Source organism: Cinclus cinclus, chromosome 3 (assembly GCF_963662255.1).
Source record: "Cinclus cinclus chromosome 3, bCinCin1.1, whole genome shotgun sequence".
Classification (NCBI taxonomy): domain Eukaryota; kingdom Metazoa; phylum Chordata; class Aves; order Passeriformes; family Cinclidae; genus Cinclus; species Cinclus cinclus.
In genome coordinates this window covers 56129538-56151950 of record NC_085048.1, presented here as the reverse complement: position 1 = coordinate 56151950, position 22413 = coordinate 56129538, and the positions used below count along the sequence as shown (strand labels likewise).

The 22413-nt window shown below is 43.5% G+C and overlaps 3 protein-coding genes and 1 non-coding gene across 8 annotated transcripts; 2 read left to right on the top strand and 2 right to left on the bottom strand.

The window, feature by feature from the left end:
- Positions 1 to 814: 814 nt before the first annotated feature.
- On the top strand, positions 815 to 9148 carry ACAT2 (acetyl-CoA acetyltransferase 2). 2 transcript variants are annotated; one of them, XM_062488855.1, is made up of 9 exons: positions 815 to 863; positions 964 to 1098; positions 2235 to 2416; positions 3270 to 3387; positions 4127 to 4270; positions 5302 to 5424; positions 6114 to 6268; positions 8315 to 8425; positions 8981 to 9148. In XM_062488855.1, exons 1-9 carry the CDS (start codon positions 815 to 817, stop codon positions 9146 to 9148), a joined length of 1185 nt encoding a protein of 394 aa, XP_062344839.1. The 2 variants fall into 2 exon arrangements, with proteins under 2 accessions (XP_062344839.1, XP_062344838.1); XM_062488854.1 differs by lacking the exon at positions 815 to 863 and having other exon boundaries at positions 897 to 1098.
- Positions 9149 to 9407: 259 nt separating this feature from the next.
- On the bottom strand, positions 9408 to 19197 carry TCP1 (t-complex 1). 2 transcript variants are annotated; one of them, XM_062490004.1, is made up of 12 exons: positions 18684 to 19197; positions 16273 to 16358; positions 15411 to 15539; positions 14940 to 15037; positions 14510 to 14620; positions 13647 to 13828; positions 12924 to 13050; positions 12416 to 12591; positions 11561 to 11684; positions 10440 to 10632; positions 9962 to 10125; positions 9408 to 9712 (listed from the first exon to the last, which is right to left on the bottom strand). In XM_062490004.1, exons 2-12 carry the CDS (start codon positions 16291 to 16293, stop codon positions 9496 to 9498), a joined length of 1542 nt encoding a protein of 513 aa, XP_062345988.1. In that variant the 5' UTR covers positions 16294 to 16358; positions 18684 to 19197; the 3' UTR covers positions 9408 to 9495. The 2 variants fall into 2 exon arrangements, with proteins under 2 accessions (XP_062345988.1, XP_062345987.1); XM_062490003.1 differs by lacking the exon at positions 18684 to 19197 and adding an exon at positions 17737 to 17896.
- On the bottom strand, positions 16779 to 16913 carry LOC134042847 (small nucleolar RNA SNORA29). Its single transcript, XR_009933112.1, has one exon. It is a non-coding gene; the product is annotated as a small nucleolar RNA SNORA29 (small nucleolar RNA).
- On the top strand, positions 18102 to 22204 carry MRPL18 (mitochondrial ribosomal protein L18). Of its 3 annotated transcripts, none has more exons than XM_062490005.1 (4): positions 18102 to 18240; positions 19854 to 20034; positions 21502 to 21736; positions 22003 to 22204. In XM_062490005.1, the coding sequence occupies exons 1-4, from the start codon at positions 18138 to 18140 to the stop codon at positions 22072 to 22074; spliced, it is 591 nt and encodes a 196-aa protein (XP_062345989.1). In that variant the 5' UTR covers positions 18102 to 18137; the 3' UTR covers positions 22075 to 22204. The 3 variants fall into 3 exon arrangements, with proteins under 3 accessions (XP_062345989.1, XP_062345990.1, XP_062345991.1); XM_062490006.1 differs by lacking the exon at positions 18102 to 18240 and adding an exon at positions 18251 to 18390; XM_062490007.1 differs by lacking the exon at positions 18102 to 18240 and adding an exon at positions 19294 to 19434.
- Positions 22205 to 22413: the final 209 nt, after the last annotated feature.

Below are 22413 nucleotides of genomic sequence, written 5' to 3'. Positions count from 1 at the left end.
CTCTTCCCATGGAAGCAGCCTGGGAACAGCCCCCTGCTTGCCTCTTTTGTCAGGTCACACAGGAACAAATTTTGGGCCAGCGGCTGAGCACTGCCTGTACTAAGATAGATAGATAGATAGATAGATAGATAGATAGATAGACAGATAGATGTGTGTATATATGTATCTATGAATATGTATTATATATACTATATATGTCTTCTGCTAAAAATAAAAAAATAAAAGTAAATAAAAAGGCCGAGTTGGGTGTTGGTAATCTCAGTTGCTGCGCAGATCAAACCAGCAGTTTTGTGTAGTTTTATTCAAATGATTATTCTTTGTCACTGCTCACGCGGATCCTACGAAATGTCGTAATGAAATAAACGAGCTGTCCTTAAAGATATGACAAGAGAGCACGCTTTATTTTGTAAATAAATGATCCAGACGGAGCTGGCAGCCGACGCTGCGCAGGCACCGGGAGTGCGAGCGGGGGGCACGGGGAAGGCGCTGGGAAGGAGCCTCTCTCCGCCCGGAGCTCCTGTTCTCTCCGCCCCGGCCGGGAAGGGGGTGGGAAAGAGCCGGCCAGGGCCACGCTCGCCCCATCGATCGCCCCAGGGGGCGGCCCGGCCACGCCACCGCTCGCCCGCCCGCCCCCGGCGCTGTTCTCTGGCGCCCGGCGACGAATCCCCGGCTCGGGCTCCGTCCTGCCGCCCCGCCCGGCGGCGGGAGAGGGGCGGGGCCGGCGCCGACTCCGATCTGGCTCCGGCCGCGGCGGCTGCTCCTGCCGGGCTCCTGCCGGGCTCCTGCCGCTCCCAGCGCCGCTGCTGCTGCCGCCATGAGCGCGGACCCCGTCGTCTTTGTGTCGGCCGCCAGGACCGCCGTGGGTGAGGAGCGACGGCGGGCACGCCGGGGGGCGGATGCTGCCGGCGGGGCCGGGCGGGTGTCCGGGTGCTGAGCGCTCTCCCTCTGTGTCCCCCCTCCCAGGCTCCTTCAACGGCGGGCTGTCGTCTCTCCCCGCGCACGAGCTGGGCGCCGCCGCCATCCGGGAGGTGCTGCGCCGGGCCGGGCTGGCCCCTGAGGAGGTGTCGGAGGTGATCCTGGGCCAGGTCCTCACCGCAGGTACGGGCCGGCGGCGGGACCGTGGCTTCGGGGCTGTCCCGTTGAAACGGCTCAGGTTTCACCTTCCAGGAGGTTATCCCTTGCCGCTGGGGACACGGCTCCTTAACAAAGGACTCGAGAGGCATCGTGGTTTCTTCTCCGTACGTGGGTGGCTCTGCCTGACCGAAAGGATGGTTTTTTAGAAAGGATGTTGTGGGGACTAGTTCGGGTTTTCTTTATATCCCTGAAGTACCCGACAATGCATGTGTGAACGTCAGTTTCTTTTCTTCGTTACAGCATCCTTCTCACCTTGGTCATCTCAGCTCTTAAATTTAACATCCTAAGTAATGATAACTCTGAGATTTTAAGAACTTGGCCTGCATTTGTGCTTATCTGCAGGGCCGACCTTCAAGGTCTGTGATGCCACTTGTTTGGAGACAAATATTTCGATTTAATGAAAATGCAGCTGGCAGGGAATTGTTTGTTTTGAACTTGTTCCTGCTTATTCCAGGGTAATGTTTTATCAGTAGAATCGTAGGCAGGTTTGTATTTTAAATGTGGAGGATGGAAATATATATTTTTGTCTTAAAGATGATTCAGATTCCTCTATATTTTTAGCTTGCTGAATGATGGGCTCTCCTTGTCCCTTTTTTTGTGTACAAAGAGCTTTGGCCTCGGGAGATACAGATGAAGACTGTTTTATTTGAATATAGTGCTCCTATTATCTCCATCAGGATCACAACAAAGACTGGAAGCTTTCAGGTCCATCTGTGCATAGCTGTGCTTTTGAACCTTCAGGAAAAGTTAACTGCTGGTGATGTACAGAAGATGTCAAGAAGAAACTCTTCAGCAAACAGCAATTTAAATGATTTCTCACATACAACAGGCTAGGGCTGATCTGATGTAGTGTTTCCTCTGACCTGGCATCAAAAGCAGAGTTGTAGATATAAAATTATCGGTGGCAGGTATTCATTGATCAATATAAATGAGCAAGATTTCTGTTTATAGATTACTGCTGGCCACTTCTCTACCCACCAACTAAAAGTAGGAGTGAGCTCAAAATCTTTGTGGAATCGGGGTATTGTTGTGAACAGTGACAAGGTGGACATTTGTGTTTTTAAGAACAGACAAAAGCAAGATGGTGCCTGTTCCCACAGGTGCTGGCCAGAACCCTGTGCGGCAGGCCAGCGTGGCTGCGGGAATCCCGTACTCCGTGCCCGCCTGGAGCTGCCAGATGATCTGCGGGTCGGGCTTGAAGGCGGTGTGCCTGGCTGCTCAGTCCATACTGACGGGAGACTCCAGCGTCGTGGTTGCAGGGGGCATGGAAAGTATGAGCAAGGTAAAGCAGAGGATTAGACTAGCACTGCGCTGACGTACCGGGAGCAAAGAGCCCGATTGTTGAAACCTTGTGTTTCCAGGCTGGCACCTGGAGGCAGATCAAAAGGCTCGCTGCGCTTGTGAATGAATTTACACATGTAGCAGTTGACTTCAGTAGCACGCTTCTTTTTAAAAAAAGGAAAAGACCTCACACTGCAGCTACTGAAAAGGTGCCCTGCAAACTCATGCTGCATTTAAAATTCCATTTTCATTTCCATCTAGCCCTGTTGTGGTGAATGATTTGCTGTGACAGATTGTGATAGACATGATTTTTGTATTGCATGAAGTCCAGAAAAGGAATAACTGAAAATGTTATTGTTTGCCAAGCAATTAGAGCTTGGAAAAAAAACAAAGCAGTTTTATTTTGAGGTGTTCATCCCAAGGCTATATTCAGGAATGGGTCTGAGCTGGTGATCTGATGCCCAAGGAATGGCTGGCCTGTTCTGCCAGGGCTCAGCTGCCTGTGCTGAGAGTTGATGTTGATATTCCCTGACAGCAGAGTGTAATTGGGAACCACCTGGAGCAGGCTAGCAGGATGGGAAGAGCCACAGCCATGTGGCCCCAGGAATGATAGATTTGGTCTCTGTGGAGAGGAAGCAACACCTGCAGTGCGGTGATCTGCTACCAGGGGAATGCATGGGCCAAATGGCTTGCCATCTGGCAGACTCTGGAGGGACGGGCAGAGCTGGAGAGACTGCCAGGATTTGGGATGGGTACCTCCAGTCACCAGGCAGTGGTCTGTCTCTGCAATGGTCTGTCTGAATTGTGTGCTGGAGATGTAAACATCTCACTCCTTCCAAAATATGCTTTTTCAGGCTCCTCACGTCATTCACATGCGAGCTGGGGTGAAAATGGGAGAGGCTTCCTTGCAGGACACTATAATCCTTGATGGCCTTACAGATGCTTTCTATCAGTATCATATGGGCATAACAGGTAAGTGATGACAGTCCATAAAATGAAATGGTCAACTGAAAGAATTCACTGTCAGGAAATATCAGAAATCTAAAGTTAAAAATAACATGTTTCAAGCTGTCCTTATGTTGTAGTCATGAAAAATAAAGAAATACATATTATTGAAAAGCACAAAGGCATTTTGTTTGGGAAGCTACTATTCTGGGTTTTTCTTCTGTCTGAGCTAATCTCTCTGCATCTCTTCTACATCTCAGAAATTTAATTTCAGAAAAAATATAAATAATCCCTGTGTGTAACTGGAGCATTCAGCAGCACAGATTTACAGTGGGGAGGAGTTACATAAAGTTTCCTGTGGATAAGCGTGGTTCTGTGGCTTCAGGTTATTGCACCCTGGATGGAGATGGTCAGCTAACTGCTTTTCCAGGTCCTGCTTATGAAACAGAGTGACTTCAGAACTATTCCCTTTCCTGAAGGGGCTGTAGAGGATAGTAATTCAGAGAAACAATAAGTTACAAAAGTTTATTTGTATTTAATTTGATAATATCACCTGGGAAGAGATTCCACACAGAAATTTTCACCCTCAAGTGAAAATACAGTAGAAAATCATAAGTAAACAAAATGAGGAAAACTGAATGAAAACGGTTCAACAAACTCAGCTGCTTGCTACAACAAACATTAATGACTACATTTCTGCTTACAATTTTGCAACTTAAAATTTTGACATTTCCTGATGGTAGTTTGCATTTTGTTCCTGTTTCAGCTGAAAATGTGGCCAATAAGTGGCAAGTCAGCAGAGGGGAGCAAGACCAACTTGCTGTACAGTCACAAAACAGGGCAGAGGCAGCACAGAAAGCTGGCTATTTTATGAAAGAAATTGTTCCTGTTCTTGTACCTTCTAAAAAAGGTAGGTGTGAATGGATAATGAGAGCTGATTTTAAGGAAGAAAATCTATTTTCTGCTATGTCTCCTGCAATCAGTGGATGGTTTCCCACTTATACAACCTTTTTGTAAACATGTAGCCTGTTGCTCTATTTCAGCTTTCAGTGGTTATATTTTAAATAAGAGAAAAGCAATGCAAATGTGGAATATCTCAGTGTAGCTTTCTGCAAATACTACTAGTGTGTTTTACTGGAGATAGAATAACAACCTAGACAAAGCACTGATTTAATGTACGCTTGGATATGGTACCAAGATCAGTATTTTTCATTTTCTTAAGACACCTGCTGAACAAGACTTAAAACACTCATATTGAGCTGGCAAACCTTGCCGATCTAGTAAAATACATAGTGACAATAAATAGGGTTACTAGTTAATTATGTAGTCAGGTTACTTCTAATGGATACGTTTCTCTTTAGGTGTGTGCGGGGATATAAACAGACCTATTACAATGCTTGAGCCAAGGGTTCGTTTCTAGAGAATTCCCCAGCTCCTTGTGAGGTAGATGCAAAAGCTGAATTTTCCAAAAAAGAAATCAGGAATCAGTTATTCAACAATACAGTTAAACAGTCCCTGTAGAAAAAGTCCTGTCTGTCTACAAACTATTTCTTTATACCAGTTTAGATGACAATATTTAATGACATTTGGCTATTCTTTGTAACAAGATTACTAGAAGTATCATTTGAAATACAGCCTCCTTCTGAAAGAGAAGCTATTGGGTTAGGAACAGCAAGAACAATAGTGACTTTTGCACAACTAGGCAGTATTTTAGCTGCCAGTGTTTGCCTTAGAAAACCTGAGCTGTCTGCCCTGCTAGAAGGAGCAGGAGGGTTACAGCCATTTGTTAAACTGCCTTGAGTTGGAAGCTGTCTCCAGCATAAGAATGCCTTGTTGATAGAAAGGAATAGGGTGTATAGTCCCACTCAGCTTGTTGATTTTGCTTCTGAGATGTGTTTGTGTGATTAGACCCTCCTGTGAGCATAACATTCTGTTTTGCAGGTCCTATAGAAGTTAAAATAGATGAACACCCTCGACATGGGAGCAACTTGGAAACAATGGCAAAGTTAAAGCCCTGCTTCCTGACAGATGGAACTGGGACAGTAACAGCAGCTAATGCTTCAGGTTGGTCCATCTGACTTAAATGAAATGGAAGAGTAGCTGCTTGTGGCTCAAGGCAGGGTCTCTGTGAGGTGTGTTGCTGCTGTGTGTTTGCTGCTTTGCAGAAAATGGTAATGTGTTTGACAACGTAGGTAGAGCTTCATTTTAGATGTGGTGGAGGGTTTCTTTAGAGAGACATCTTTTGTTTCCTTGTTTTCTATTAAACAATACAATATTTTGGACAATAGCAGCAATATATTTGATAGGCTGGAAAGAATATTTATTTTCAAAACTGTCCAAGGGATTCTGACACTGCAGGTGTGGACAATGGAAAACTTAAATGTTTCATGTTTGAAAATGTTACTCCTGTGGGACTGGAACAAGCGACTTTTAAACATCTTCCTGTGTCCTTATGCCACCCCTTCCAAAGCCTGCCTAACAAATCTGATGTACTTCTTTTTCAGTTTGTACTTTGATTCTTCCACCTACTACTTTGCAAACAGAATCACGAATGTGTCACATTTACAGCAATATAGTTTCAAGTGTTTGTGGCAGAGAACAGACTTGGCTGATATGGGCAGTACTAATCTATACCAATAAGTGATTTGTGATTTTTGTTTTGTCTAGATGGTGATTTTATGCAAGCAGGAGAAGGTGGTACATAAAAGCCATAAAGTCCATCAAATACATACATGTTGTTTATTACTCCACAGGTTTAAATGATGGAGCTGCAGCTGTTCTTCTAATGAAGAAATCGGAGGCTGCTAGGAGAGGTCTTACGCCTTTGGCTCAGATTGTATCTTGGGCTCAGACAGGCATAGATCCATCTATTATGGGAGTAGGGCCCATTTCAGCAATAAGGAAAGCTGTAAGTAATCACTTATGTATGTATCTACTATGTTAAAACTCTTGCTTTTAATTGCTTTCTGTTTTCTAGCCATGTCTTGTTTTTGCGCTGTTCTAAAGAAAACTTAGTAGGAAAAAAGTAAACTATGTGAAAAACTCAAAATAGTGTAGTATATAAGATTAGGAATTTTAGTGCTACTAGACTAGTACCTACATGATGGAAAAAGAAAGCCCAAATGCATATGTGTATAAATGGACTTTAGGGCATAAACTAGTCAGGTTTGTGGAAAGGTACCTAGATAACCTAGGAGGCTAAAGACCAAATTTCAGGGATGTGTATAAGTAACCTAATTCAGTGATACAGTTCTGATGCTGTGTCTGGCCAGGTTAATTTTCAGATCATTGCCTGATTGTATTTGCAATAATACAACACTGAGGAAAGGGCCACTGAGTGCCACCTGCATAAGGAAATGGGAATGATGCCCTTGGTGTTTCAGTTGGGCATGCAAAAAGCTTGGAGCATAAAAATTGGATTCCTTTCAGCGTAGCTCAAGAGGAAGGTGCATTCCAGTACCATATCTAACGTGCTCAGAGCATTACTGTACCCACTGATGTGCTCACAGGACAAGTGTGCTCAATGCCCCAGTGAGCAGCCCTGCTGGTACCACACTGCTTGCTAATACAGACATAACCAAGGCAGCCCCAGCTGATTATTTGTTAAAGGTTAGCTGTGAAATTGAACATAAAAAGAGCTAAGAACAGTTTTGCTTTCATGTTCCTTATTTTTCTAATACTGTGTAAAGGCCTTACTTTGTCCACCTCTGAAATGTCCTAGTAATGTGGAGGACTGACTTGAACTCACCCAAGCTCTGTGGGTGAACTCAAACTGAAGAACTCAAACTGTTCTTTTAAATTAAGAGTGGAGTAACTGCATATACAGTACATCTTAGTTTAAACTGTGGGACAGAAAAGCTGTGCCTATAACTGTATATATACTATGAAAAAGGGCACACTACTTCATAGAGCATGGTCCTAATAACACCAAGGATATGGCTTTTATCTCTTTATGGGCCATTTACTCAAGAGTTGGACTCGATGATCCTTATGGGTCCCTTCCAACTCAGAATATTCTGTGATTTTGTGATTAAACTTTGTAATGTGTGTTATCAAATGTTCACACCCTCCATGTATTATGGTTATCGGTTCAGAATCTGAGAGTAGCACTTTATAGTGAGAGAATTTTCTATGTTACACTATATTATTGTAACACTTAATGTATATCTTAAGCTTTTCCCAGAAGAATGGGGTGCTCCATACTGTCTATTTTATCTAGTAGAAAAAGGCTCTCCTCCTTGACTATAGCCTTGGAGGTGCACCAGTCTGGCTAGCCTAGGCTGTGAAATATCATTGCTGATGATTCTGCTGATAAAGTATTGCTGTTAGAAGCAAAATGAGAAGTAAAAATGTACATATGTAAAACATGCCTAAGCCTGTACCAGGATAGGCAGTTGCATCACAAGTTTCTCAAGTGAAAACATGAGCCAAACCATCTTCCAAAATAGTCACCTGTGAAAAGCTTAAAGTGGCAGCTTTCAATGTAAAGGCAGGAGAGACTGGACAAATCAGATGTGGCACTGATCACTAATGGTTGACACCTCACTATTTCCTGTGTAAAAGTCTCTGTCAAGTAGAGACTCCCTAATGGAGTCAGACTATGTCCTAAAAAAATTCTTAATCTGTTAAAGCCTGCTTTTGAATCCAGTGCTTGCTCTAGGAAGGGCACCAGGTAGTTTGATTCCAACAATTGCACCACTGCTATGCGTGTAAAATTAGTCAAGATTTTTATGAGCAGCCAGCGTTATTACAGCTCATTGTACTGACTTGTCTGACACTGAAATCTGTTCTCTTCAAGAATTCTGCCATCAACACTGGCTAGAGAAAATTGTTTTCCTTCAACTTTTTTGAAACAGTAGCTTCAAATCACCCAATTTACATCTTATGAAAAGCTTCCTCTGGTGCTAAGGAAGACCTAAAAGATAGTAAGGTCCTATTTGTATTGTTTTCTCAGATTGACAAAGCTGGATGGACTCTGGAACAAGTCGACCTGTTTGAAATTAATGAAGCCTTTGCATCATTGTCTGTTGCAATAGCAAAAGAACTGAAAGTAAATCCAGAAAAGGTAATGATTTTTAGGCTGGCATTAGTTTGCCTCCTATAATTCAAACTTGTCCTATTCTGTGCATGTGGATTGTAAAGATGAGCACAGCTTTTTCAATCCCGTGGGCGTAAGCAAATAGGGAACTCCAGCAGGCATTTCCACATCCTCACACTGCTGTTTGCTGGCTTTGCTAGCAGTTTCCCAGCTGAACAAGTTCCAACATTGTTGCAGTGGATTTTCATGCAAATCTAGGCAACTGCTCAAGCATAGTTAACTCAGAATTTCAAATTGCTGTTGCAAATACATTTGCCACAGTATTCTCAGTAAGGGTAAGAAACATGGGTGTTATTCTCCCCTCTCTAACTTCACCTCTTATCTTCAGAGTGGATATAGCATCCTTGCAGAAGAAATACTGGTTATTACCAGCTATTGCACTTTCTTGTATGAAGTGAGGGTTAGGGTTTCAAGCTCACATATAATCAAGAGCTAGATCCCAGTGAAGTCATTTATGCTGAAAGCCAGCTAAGCCAGTTAAATGTTCTTGACTGTCTATATTGGCTTTTTTTTTTTTTTTAGATCAATATACAAGGTGGAGCTATTGCTCTTGGCCACCCTCTGGGCGCCTCTGGTTGTCGAATCCTTGTAACTCTTCTATATGCACTGGAACGAACTGGTGGAAAACGTGGTGTTGCTGCTCTCTGTATAGGAGGAGGAATGGGAATAGCCATGTGCATAGAGAGATAAATGTGAGGGAATGAATGAACAGCTCATGTGAACTAGCTTTGGAACGTTTTACTAATAAACTTCTAATAATGGAGCTCACATTTTGTTTGTTTTGCCTAAAAGTAAATAAGCTTACACCATTGCTTTTTGACACTCAATCACTTGACCTGACACAGAGGTCACTGGTTACCGCAGGCACACTAGTTGTTAACACACACCAGAGTCTATATTCTCACTGCAACAACCAAGATTGCTTTCAAAAATTTTGTTCACCAGAAAATAGCAGCAACATTCAACCACTTGTTTTATTAACATTTTAGTTATAAGAGTGGGAAGTGTAAGTGAAACAAACATAAATAAAGCCTAAGTTATTCTTCGAGTGCTCCAGACTGAACTGCATCCTCATAGCATCCTCCTCTCTCTTCCTTAGTTTCAGGATGCAGTTTAATAAGGTCATCAATTCGAAGAATAGTAATTGCAGCTTCTGTTGCAAACTTGAGGCTCTTAGTTTTGACCATGGTTGGTTCAAAGACACCAGCTTGCTTGTTATCACGAGGTTTTCCATTGATCAAGTCAAGACCAATCCTGCAAAGAAGGAATGCTGACAGATGAGAGGGAGAAACAGTAGAAGTACAGCTGGGAGTATGATGTGTAGCTACTACTTTGTTACAGCAGCAACACATACACACCACTGAAGGGAAGGGGCAGAGGAGTGCACTGAGAACATACATTTTAGCTATGCAAATCATAGCTCAGTAAACTTGGGGAACAATTTTGCATCTAGGTCACCAATTCATATCACATTTACTAGCCTTCTAAAATACAGATACTTGCCATTTTAGATTTTTTCGATCTGGGTTAACTTGAGCCTCATTGTGGAATGCTCTCAACTTTGCAACAAGATCTGTGGCATCCTGAGCAGCATTTACTGCCAATGTGTTTGGAATTACTAAGAGGGATCTTGCAAATTCTGCTATTGCAAGTTGTTCACGTGATCCCTGGAAAGAGGAAAAAAAGTTTTTAAATCAACAGCTACAAGAGAGGAAAAAATACAGCCACAATCAAGAACAGCACTAATAGATAGGGGTTTGCACATGCAAAACCTGTGTTTGGGTCCAAGAACAAGAGAGTCTAATTATTAGAGAAAGAATTAACTCATATCCTCCTTTTTGAAGAACCGTCTTTGATTCTGTAAGAGGATTAGGTTTTCATGAACCACAGAAATTACTTCTAGTAGGTGAAAATAAACACTTGGAGATCCATTGTGCAAGTCTAATGCATAGACACCATTGCTTCTTTTTGCAAGACTTACCATGCTGGTTGCATAATTTTCAAGATATATTGAAAGTGCTGCCTCTACGGCACCACCACCTGGGACAACAGACTTGGATTCCAAAACCCTTTTCACAACACAGAGAGCATCATGTATAGATCGTTCCATTTCATCACACATGAAGTCATTGGCTCCTCGTAAAACAATTGATGCAGAAGTACGAGCCTTTGTACTAAGGAAAAAAGGAACCAGAAGTCAGCTGTCTTGGATGGAATCTATATTAAATTCCTCTTGGTAATTTTTTTCTTCTGAAGCTGAGTTCAGTGGAGGCTCATTATTTCAACATTTAAAAGAAAACCTTAACATTGTTATATCCCCTTGCAGGATACATACATTGTAACCTAGTCACCATTTTAATTTCTAACATGGAAGCACCTAGTTTGAATTTTAGTCTTTTAAAGAAAGCTACCTGTCAAAGTGTAATGATATTTTCCCATCAAAGAGGGGGAAGTGTATTTAGATAGTAAGAAAGACCCCTTTTGCACAGCTCTCAGGTAAGCTAATGACTGCCAATGTTATAGAAAAGGCTGTCACCATGTAGCTGACACACCCGTGCCATGGGCAGAGCGTTTCGTTCACACTCAAAAGACACCACAGGAACATGAACACCCAGAAGGAACACTGGGGTAGTAGAAAAGTTAATTTTCCGAAGTATGTTCTCGTTAAATGAATTGATATTTAAGTCTTCAGGTACCAGACAGCAGGGATGACAGCATAAGTGAACATTATTTCACTACAAATGTAAAGATTTAGCTCACACCTCTTTATTCAGATGCAATTACTCAATGGTACCTATTTCCCTTTACCATCTCTAAAGGGAAGCCAATTTACAAATACTTGTTTATGAACAAAAATTTAAGTAGAAACTGTCCTGCAATCTGTTTTGTCTCATATACTGCAGCGCACAAAACGTATCCAGCTCCAGCGAAACAGATTAAGTACTAATATTTTCACCTCTAATTTGCACTGTATTTGTATGTAACTACTTTCCCATATGTGTAACTACTCCAACCACTTAGCATGAAGTAAATACATGGAATTTTATCTCCAACTTAGTAGAGAACGTACACAAAACTGAGTATTTTTAAAAGGATTCTTACTTCTTGATTAAAATCAGCTCATCATCACAGATTCTCTCTTGAATCACCTCTTCTGCCTGTCCCAGCATCAATGCCTCAAAACTCTCCTCACCTTCAAGGTTTGCAAGGGTTGAGCATATGGTTGCTTTAACAAACAAACAAAAAAGCGAAATTAACATTCAATTCCTGCACATCATCCTTTGCCTACTTCCCAGAAGAGGTGTACAGAAAGAAAAACAAAAACAACAGCTGTGTTAAATAGATTTTTCTTAAACAACACTTCTAGTTCTCAGGCAGCAATTCATTATTTCAGTTTATAACTGATAAACTGACTGCTCCTTTAGTTCAACTTTTACAGCACTTCTTTTTTCACAGCAGTACAAGCAGTACAGTACAAGTTCCTATGCTTTAGCACAATGAAAATGTTTTCTTCCAAATCTAAGAACTGACAGATAAAAATATGTACAGGATTTTTTAAAAGTATGTATTTAGTAATTTAGAAGTTCTTTATTCATCTTGAACTATCTAAACAATGTACTTAACTGTCTAAACAGAGGCTTATGAATGCATGCATAATAGACTTCTAAACAAACACAGATTAAGGCTCCTGTTTCCACAAGAGGCCAGTCTTCACACTGCAAGGCAGCTTTTTCTCACACTGTAGATCTTCAGCAATCAAGTCTTAAAAATACTACTGCTTTGACAAAGGTCACTTAAAAGCAACCAACGGTAAAGCTAAAAAGATGTGGCTCAGCTTTACTCATCCTGACCTTGAATGTTAAGAAGCTGTATTTTAAAAATCAGTTAACAAATACCCTAATAACAGCTTCTAGTTTGAAAAATAAATTTAAACCAGTTATTCTCATATTGACATACCTCCTGATGCCTTAGCAATCCGCTTAAGGTCCTTTTTTACAACTCTTCGTACTGCCATAGCTCCAGCATCAACAAAGTATTTCAGACACATATCATCAATACCTCCAGTGGTGAGAATGACATTGGCACCAGTGGCCAGAATCTTCTGGATTCTCTCTTTGGTAATATCTGATTCTCTGCAAAGATTAATGTCAAAGTTATAAAAAGGTATTAAGAAATATACCATCACATCCTGTCAGCCAATTTCCTGGTATCTTAATGCAGAGCTCTGCAAGAATGGACTACTGCACGAACATACTTGCATTTCTTGAAAACTGACTTAATACTAGTTCTGCCTCCAGAAGTGAAGGCTTCTTCCAGTTCACTTTAGTATTGTTGGGAAATGTTAACATTCAAAACATTTTTTACCTCTTGCACTCAGCTGAAATTACATTGAGCCACCTCAACGGAAGAGACCAAATCAAGCCTGTGAAACCCCACTGCCTCAGTTACTCAAGCTTCCACACACCTCTGCCTTATCTGGTCCAGCTTCTCAGGGTCTGAGATAACAACCTGAACACCAAGCTTCATTTTTGCTTTCTGCAGGCTGAAGTCAAGGCATGCAATCTTTGCATTAACTATTCTCTTGGTCATACCTGATGAGGAAAAAATAAGCAAGAAGGATTTTGTCAAATCGATTTAACAGAACATCAAGTCAGCATTAGAAATTAAAACTAATGTTACTTTCACATTTCAGATTTCTACTGTTTGCTCTTCACCTCCAATTCTGCCCTACTGCAGAAAAATGCCAATCAAGGCCTTCCTGTATTACCTTTTTACATTCTCTGTCCCCAGAATGTGAATGACCATGACAATCTGACCTATCGGTCTCATGTCCTCTAAATCACCTGATCACAGCACGGCTCTGCTAAATGGAACAGTTCCCCACAAACCTGGCACTAGCTCCCCAAAAGGGAAGTGTTTAAGTTCCACTAGACCACAATGCTAACTTGCTGACACTGAGCTAGGGAAACTACAGCAACTCAACAAACATTGTGTGGATCTGTGCTAGATGGCAGGCTCTAATCTAAGAAACACCGATGAAGTGCAGTATTTTGTGTCCTTGTTTAATTGTTCTGGAACTGACAACCCATGTGATTTGCAATGAGTGCAGCCAGTAAGAAGAGCGATGCAGAAAGAAGAAGAGGACTGAGCTGACACAAAAGATTTCTGAAACACAGCCTGTTCTTACCCTGTGAGCCCACCACGCAGTTCAGAGCGTAACCGTTCACAAGAATGCTCTCTTTCTGGCTGCGGCCATGGGCCTTCAGAACATTAACCGAGTTGATGGGGTATCGAGCCTGACCCTTCTGGTCTGTGTATTTAACTGCCAGTGCAGCATCCACCACCATGTTAGCAAAAAAATCACCATCACTGAAAGGCTGTTAAGGTTAAAACTGTAGAAGGAAACTAGTATTATGCTTAAGGGCAAAAAAAAAAAAAAAAAGCAACAAAACAAACCATGAACAGAAATAACTGACAGTGCCCAAACTAAGTTTCCAAAAAAGAGCTTCAGACAGGCACAAAAGTGCTAGCTCTCCTTACCTCCGTCTTAAAGGAATGAATCATTCTAAAAGCCACAGCACTGGTAAGAAAATTACAATACATGAGTATGAAACCTGCATTTTATGTTCCTTTTCTTGCTAAAGAAAAATATGGATCCCATGTTCAGTCTGTACAAAAGGTAATAATGCAAGTTTTTCTGTGCCGATAGAGTAAAATTCAACTTTCTTTCCCCTAGATCTATTAATTCCCCAGGTACCTCTGTAATACATTATTCCATCCACTCAAATCTGTCTAGTCTCCCTAACAAGCAAAGCGATTGTTATGAAACAATACCCTTTAAAAGCTATCATGATGCGCCAACCTGGATTTAAATAAACTGTGAAGAGTTTGAACATGCTTTCCCAAGCCAGTCACAGTATCTGTAAAATGCCTGTTATAAATACAAGAGCATCAATACTGTGTCATGTTCATAAAAACTGCTACCAAGGATACTCTAGCCTAGCTACTGAAACTCTCTAATCAACCACTCTCACTTCACTCAAAGGATACACTCCTATAATTTTTGAGGACATTGATGTTTTAGCAGCATTAATTAGGCATTCCCTGCCCAACTCATCTGTGTTAATAACAAGATTTTCATTGATGTAGCGAACAGCTTCCCTGCAAAATAAAGACAAATACACTGGTAAAGAACTACCCTCACAAAAAGACAAAAACTTTTATGTTTTCAGCTCTTCTAAATTACCTCAAAGAACAAAGGGATAAAATCAACTGCTCTCCAAGGACAGTAACGTGACTGTCATTCTGTCACATGATTACAGAAATACAATTTAAAAGAAGAGAACCCACACGAAAAACCAACCCAAACCAACAAAAATCCCACCACCCCTGCAACAAACCACCATATTCCACTTGTTGCCAAAAAGTCTGTACTAATGCAGCCAAAAAATGCAGAAATTCAACCGTATCAGTTTCTTACTTGCAGGCAAGTCTGTATCCACCAATAATAGAGGTAGGATGAATTTTCTGTTTCACCAGCTCATCTGCGTTTTTGAGAAGTTCTGCAGCAATAATTACCTGTTTGAAATACAAACACTAAATACGTGCATTCCACATAAGAAAAATAACTACCTTGTGCAATGCAGGACTAAAAACAGTTTCTGATGTGAGGTGAGAGCTACCTAATTCCAACCCCCAAAAAGATTTCTGAAGTCTCAGGCAAGTTTTCAACACTCAGCATCCTTGTTGATACTTCACTTCTTACAGTCATTAAAAATTAAAAACCTTAATTCAGCCTCTATCACCAACCTTCAAGACAGGAAAAAATCAATAATGAAACAGAAGTAAGCAAACTCCGTTCTAGAGCACCACTTTGCACATGGAAACTAGCATCTATGGACAATCAAAACACTGACTTTTGATATATCTGCCTGTAAAACTTGCTACATACCACTGAGGTGGTCCCATCACCAACTTCTTTGTCCTGCAGGTCTGCCAGCTCACAAAGGACTTTTGCAGCAGGATGTTCCACTTCTAGCAGTTTCAGAATGGTTGCACCATCATTAGTAATGGTCACGTCCTAATTTTCAGAAATCAAATGTGCATATGAGGTATATTTCTATTACACTTTCACTGTCGTGTTCCATAATGTTCACACAAAAAAAAATTTAATTGTTCTTTGCAATAGCCCATAAAATATTTACACCAAAACTTTCCTGCTTCTTTTTAACCAGGAGCCCTATTCTAACAATGGAAATGTTACCAGTGCAGAACCTGCACTTTCTTTTAATCAGAAAAGTGTGTCACAGAAACTCACCAGTTTGCAAATACTGGATAAGTAGTCATGCAATAACCTCCCTCCAACACAGTATTCTATTACCTCAGCCTAGAAAATGACAAACTTTCTTCAATTGCTTGAAATATTTTAAAATAAAAAATATTGCTTAAAAAGCTTGTTATGAATTACTTGATTTTTTTTTTTGTTATTTCTCCTAATGTGGAGACCAGGATATACAAGACATCACCTGTTAAACCTGACTTACATGGTGAAACTCCCTTGCAATCTGACCCTCATTTTAAGTGGTTATAAGAACTTACCTGCAGAAATGAAATAACTGTAAAATTACCACCACAATAGATGAAACTAAAACGACGTAACACACATAACACAATACTCAATTTTACCACAGTTCTCCTACCCCTCTCAGAACCATGGAAAAAACAGGCACATGCACATTAGGCCTATGAAGCACACTAAGTGGAAGCACAGGAATACAGGTCTTCTTGACACTTCTTAAAATAACATTACTTACCCCAATATCATCCACCAACATCTTATCCAGACCAACTGGACCAAGAGAACTCTTCACAATATTGGCAATAGCAGATGCAGCAGTAACTGAATAAATGAAAGAAGTAAGGAAAAAAAGAAGTTTTATCTTCCGAGCTTTAGGATGATTTTCAGGTTTGTAAAAAAATAGTGCCAATAACCAACAAATCAGGAACTAAAGAATGCTCTCTCTGCTGTCTGGGTAAGATGAAGGACAGGACTGAAGTCAGAGGAACAATGGTGTTAGGAGGGGTTGGGGAGCACTGCTGCTTTTGATGGCAGCAAGCTGTGCCACAAGACTTCGCTCTCATGGAGTCCTCAGTTCTGGGCTGACAGAGAACTACGATATCACCACACATCAATTAGTAAAACACCTTTCCGTCCACATCAGGCCTGTTACTGAAACAAAATATTTATTTCTGCAACTAAGTCAGCAAAAAGTGACCTGAGTCACTACAAAAACAACAGAAAGCCTCTAAAACACTCATTTAAAGGCTGTTCTGCCATTTTCATATAGGAAAAAGATACAATCAATCTTTTCCTTCAGACCATGGCAAGTTTTCTCTATCCCACAAGCATAGCCACTTAATCTAGAAATTGAAAAAGTGGTAGTTAAATGGGAATAACTCAGAGACCTTCAAACAAACAAAAAAAATTTATTTCTCTTAGGAGGATTAATGGCAGCTTCCTGGAAGAAATAACGTTGTACTAAGGGTGCCATTAGCACGTGGAATCTCGATTGTGAACTAAGGCAGGGCTTGTAAATTTTAAGTGGTCTGCCTAAAGTACCATCAGAGCTACAGGAATGAACCTCAGTTTGATTTGAAGCAAGTGTTTGGCTTCTTCCTTTGTCTTTTGTCTACTCAAAATATGAAATAGGTCCCGGAATTTGCAGCCTTCCCTCAGAACCTGGGATACAATGCTGGGCAGAAACTAAACGTGTTTGAGAACCACAGCTACAGACACGCATCTCGAGGGCGGTCTCCACTTTCCAAAACAGGTTATTCCCCGCGCTGGGCAGAGGGCATCTTCCTCAGCTGCCCCTTCCCTTGCAGAATGCCCCGGAGGCCATGCAGGCTCAGGCCCTACGCGGTCGGGACGGGGCAGAGCCACCTCCGTGCAGCACCAGCCGCCCTGGCCCGGTGCCTACGGCTACCGAGGGAAGGGGGGCTGGGGACGCGGGATCGCGTCGCCACTCAGACTCCTCGAAGCGGCCCGGGATGGCGCGTGCTCCTCATCCTCCCTCCATCCTTCCTTTATTCCCTCCCTGCAGGCAGCAGCGGCCCAGGACAGAAGGGATCTGTCGAAGGGAGCGGCAGTTCCCGGGCAGAATGGGGCGGGTGAGCACATGGCAGGGGCGACCATGGCCGCGCCATGTTCTCTCCTTCCTGCCCCTCCCTTCCCCCCCACCGCTCCCCCGGCCCTCGCCGGGGCGCGCCGCCGTTACCGTTTTGCGTTCGGACCGTGTCACCGCTGGTTCGGTCGCCGAACACGGCCAAGGGCCCCTCCATCGCCGACATCTTCCCGCCCGGGCGCGGCGCCACACGCAGAAGGAAGGGACGGAAGGGCGCGGAGCGGCAGAGGGCCGGGGCGGCGCGAGGCACGCTGGGAGCGCGCCCCCCTGCGCCAGCGGGCGGTGGGGCGGGGCACGTCCCGCAGGGGGCGGGGCCTCCCCCCGAGCCTGCCCAATCCCGGGGAGCGGCACGGCCCGGGCCCGAGCCCCGATTGGCGGACGCGGCCGAACAAAGGCGCCGCGCGACGGGGCGGGGCCGGGGCGCTTCCACAAGCTTCTAGAAAGTGTCGCGGGCCTGGGCGCGCAGGCGCGTGGCGTTCCGCCGGTGGCGGGGCATGGAATGGGCGCCGGAATGGCGCCCGCTAGCCGGCACTGGGAAAGAACCCGCTTTCCCGAAGCGGGGATGTCAGCATGCGTGGCTGAAACTGCGCTTCTCAGGCACGTAACCCATTGCTCGGGATTGTACCCCGAATGCTGGGGGAAGGCCGCGAATTCCAAGACCAGTCTGAGGTTCTGAGATGGCAAAAGATGAAGAAGCTGATAAACACGTGTCCTGGAAAAAACTGCGATTCAAGCTTGATATTTCAGGCAAAACACTTTTAATGAGAATTACCCTAAGTCGGGACTGTGATTGCAGTTAATAATGGCACCATTGTATTACTTGAAGGTCTCTGAGCTGTAACTGTTCCCATTATCCTACCAGTTTTCAATAGCTAGGTTATGTGGTGATGCTTATAGGGTAGGGAAAAGCTTGCTGCAGTCCGAGGGAAAAGTCTCAGGGAGAGTGGGGAGATGCGGAACCTGCAAGGCTCAATATGGGGATGTCCTGGTTTGTAGGGCATGGTGTGAGCAGGCTTCTTGTATTTTTGTCAAAGAGGTACCTTGTGGGGCCAAGAGAGACCTCCGCAGCCGGAGTTAATGCCTGGCTCCTGCGGCGGTGTCCAGAGCTCATCTGCCAGGTGGTGCCAGGGTCTCACCAGGCCTTCAGCCTCCTTTCAACACAGTTTGCTCTTAGATGGTTCATTAATGCACTTTCAGGACTGCAGCAGTTAAATACAGCCCCAAAGTACGTTTCCTGTCCTGTCATACTTGCAGGAGGCTGCTTTGAGAAGGCAGAGCAGCTCTGCTGTACCTGTGTTGGAAAGAAGGCTAACATAGGATGATGGCAGTTCCCGGAACACCTATCGTTGCTCTTACCTACGCCCCTGTCCTTTCCGCGCCTTGGACCCTCTTCCATTCCAGGAAAAGCCGGCCCAGTCTCTGGAGACCGGCATTTCCTAGAGCCTTTTCTCCACAGGGAAAAGTTAGAAGATGATCCCCCGAGTCGGGGCAGTGTTTTTTGCTCTGTTTTGTGAGACCCGAGTAGCACTCCGCAGGCTCCCTTTCCACCAGGGAGCTGGCGCTAGGGCGGCTCGGCGGGAGCAGCTTGGGGCTTCCGCCTGACCCCGCCGGCGGCGGGCGGAATTCCCGAGGCCGCTTCCGCGGGAAGCGCCGCCCCTCGCGTATGGCGGCGCCCGGGTGTCCGTGAGCGGAGGCAGGGGAGTGGCGGCCGGCCGGGGCTGTGGCGGGCCGGGCTCCCCATGGCGCTGAGCAGCCGCCTGCTGCTAGCGGCCGGCGGGCTCCGTGCAGCGGGTAAGCGCCGGGGTCGCCGTGCCGGCCCTTCCCGGCGGCGGCCCCGGTGCTCCCGGGGCCGTCCTGCGGGCGGGTGTCTTCGCGGTGCCAAGGGTGAAGGGTTTATACCTTGTTATTTAGTAGCGCTGTCTCTGGTTCCTTGCGTACATCGCTTTCAATGTTTTAGACCTCTTTAGTCATAGGGATCTCCTAATTACACGTGAGTTTATATTTTACATACGAGTTTAAAAACGTCGTTTGAATACTTGCGGTTCATCTCATAAACTGGGGAGACAGGTTGAGGTCTTGTCATTCATGTGTTCAGTGTTTACAAAATAAAAGCAAGAGTAAGCTGTGTCATTCTGTAGCGTATCCATTCTTCTGTCTGCACCATGTGTTTTTTAATCATTGCTGGCTTTTTTATCTGCTCTTCCCCCAAGGTCTTCGTTTTGCATCAACTACAGCCACTCTCAAAACTGAGACTGAAGTGGACACAAGTGAAAATGAGGTTGTTGCCCCAAACTTCACTAACAGAAATCCTCGGAACTTGGAGCAGATGGCCCTGGCTAGGAAGGAGCGTGGCTGGAAGACAACATGGCCAAAGCGTGAGTTCTGGCACAGGTGAGTCAGGAAGTTACTGCCAGAAACGCAGACTCTGAAAGAAAAAAACAGAAAAACAACAAAACAAACCCCAGAAACCCATGTACATAATGCATGTTTTGGGTTGCTGAATCAGTTAGCACGTTAGTGTTTCTTAATCAGCGGGCATCTGCTGTGTTCAGAGAAGAGTGGACTAGTAGCACGTGAAAGCATATGTGGTCAAGATTTTCCCATCTACTGTTAAGGCAACAGTAATGTTGCTTAAGCAACAGCTTTTTAAATTCGGATTCTCTCACTCCTGTCCTTGCCATGCTTTATGGTTTTATTTGAGGCACCATAATAGTCTGTTTGGGGTTGTTTTATGTTTGTGGGGTTTGGTTTAATTTACTTGTCCTCTGGAAAATAAGTCCATTTTAAGCTGTCATTTCAAAGACTTAATTTTGTTCTTGCAGGGAGAGCACCATCCAGTTTGTTCATACCAGAAAAGCTGGTACTGTCTCAATGCAATAAGAAATAGTTGCTCCTAATAAATACTCTGCTGTTAATGTGTGGAAGCTTATGAGGTACCCTCTGACCACTTGCAGATCTCAACAAGTTGTTGCCTGCTGTGTCAGCTCAAGCTTTTAAGGGACTGCATAGTGACCCTAAAGTTCCATTTCTGTTGGAGCAGTTCCCTTCATATATATCTATTCCACACTGTGCAGGTGTACAGTGCTTGGTTTGGAGTGGGTGCTGGTCTGAGGCAACATAGGACTGTGGCCCTGAGTAACTGATGAAAAGTTGCTCTTGGAATTTCACTCTTCTGAGCTAGTAATATGAGTTGTGTGAGTCGACACAGGCAGGCAGCTGTAATGACCACAAAACTACAGCTAAAATGCAAAGAGTACATTTATTTTGTTACCTTGCTAACTGAAGGATCCCAAAGCAACAACCAGGAGGAGACACACAGCCCTAGTCTGTGCAGGTGGTGAGCCTGCTGCTGGCACCTATCTATTAGGGACGTTTGCCATCATGCTATAGTTTCCTCTGTGCTTTTTATGATCTCTGAGCTTTGATCTTCTGTCTGTCAAAACAGAGAGCTCAAACATGCCCATGAGAGAGCCTCTAAGGCTCTTCAAACACCTGTGTTATCTCTACACAGAGATTCTCCTTCTCAAAACAGACAGAGGATAAACAGCAATAAGCATAATACATGGGGTTTCCCACAGTGTTATTCTCCAGGCCTTGCATTCCCAGCTGCAAGGTCACTTGAGCAAATCTTCCTCACCAGTATTCTGTTTTTAACCCTTTCCTCCCAACATGAGTCCGATTTTGTGTCTTAAGAAGCAAAACATATATATACACTATACTATACTATACTATACTATACTATACTATACTATGTATTATAACAGTCAATTTTATTTCATAAAGGGAGTAATTTCAGCATTTGACTGTGTTCTCTGGAAAAGACATTATAATCCTCTCTTATTTCTTTCCCGCACTCAGATTGCGGCTTGAGCGGACACAGCATTACGTAGAAGCCTTTGTTGAGCGTTCCAACGGGGATGTTGTGGTATCTGCCTCTACCCGAGAGTGGGCCATAAAGAGACACTTGTACAGTCCCAAGGGAGTAGCTGCATGCAAAAACCTTGGCCGTGTGATGGCACAGCGCTGTTTGGAAGCAGGAATCAACTTTGTGAACTTTAAAGCCATTATCCCGTGGGAGCACCGTTGTGACTCGGCAAGTACCCATCTCCTTATTCCTTTGGCCCTTTTTTCCTTCTTAGTCATCAATTTTACTTCTTCTCACCATTAATTTTCTTACGTGGCTTGACAGTCCCTCCTTGCAACACTCAGAAGGGCGGCTTTGACAAGCTGCAGTTCCTGGTATTATGCTTCTGTGAGGCTGTTAACCTCAGCCCCTCCGTATAACATGTCCCCACTGAATTAAAGTCCTGCTGACTTTATTTTTTTTTTAAATTTATTTCTGTCTGTCTTTTAAACAAGATTCAGGAATTTGAGAAAGCTATGGAGGAGGGTGGTGTCGTTCTGCGTGAGCCACGAAGAATCTACCGGTAAGATGGAGACCATTGGGAAGACTTTTCAAGGAACAAAGATCACTTCTTTAGGTTTGTGTACTGGCAGAGGGAAGGTCCAGAGCTGGAAAAAGTTTGAATGTGTCATCTTAAAATAAAATATTTTCAAATGGATAGAAGCGTCTCATATTCTTTATTCTAAAATGGTCAACACCTTTAGGGCTAGAAGAAACTCACTATAGTTCAGCTTGACAGAATTTATTAATAATTCAACGTTTTAAAAAGATATTTTAATATTAGATTTTGTTTGTTCCAGCCTAAACTCTGGAAATGCTTTGATACTTGTACACTGCTATTCTTACCTAGCAAAGTGTACTCATTA

Bases quoted from the DNA above. Each gene is read 5' to 3' on its own strand.
- ACAT2 (XM_062488854.1), top strand. From the start codon at position 897: ATGCTGCCGGCGGGGCCGGGCGGGTGTCCGGGTGCTGAGCGCTCTCCC. The intron at 1,099-2,234 runs GTACGGGCCGGC...CTGTTCCCACAG, and splicing joins GGGCCAGGTCCTCACCGCAG to GTGCTGGCCAGAACCCTGTG. The intron at 4,271-5,301 runs GTAGGTGTGAAT...TCTGTTTTGCAG, and splicing joins TCTTGTACCTTCTAAAAAAG to GTCCTATAGAAGTTAAAATA.
- TCP1 (XM_062490003.1), bottom strand. From the start codon at position 17,809: ATGTCGGCGATGGAGGGGCCCTTGGCCGTGTTCGGCGACCGAACCAGC. The intron at 13,829-14,509 runs GTATCCTTTGAG...ACAGCCTTTCAG, and splicing joins TCCTCAAAAATTATAGGAGT to TGATGGTGATTTTTTTGCTA. The intron at 10,633-11,560 runs GTAAGAATCCTT...TTTTTTCCTTAG, and splicing joins GAGCTGATTTTAATCAAGAA to TACAAAGGCTCGTACTTCTG.
- MRPL18 (XM_062490005.1), top strand. From the start codon at position 18,138: ATGGAATGGGCGCCGGAATGGCGCCCGCTAGCCGGCACTGGGAAAGAA. The intron at 20,035-21,501 runs GTGAGTCAGGAA...TCCCGCACTCAG, and splicing joins AAGCGTGAGTTCTGGCACAG to ATTGCGGCTTGAGCGGACAC. The intron at 21,737-22,002 runs GCAAGTACCCAT...CTTTTAAACAAG, and splicing joins GGGAGCACCGTTGTGACTCG to ATTCAGGAATTTGAGAAAGC.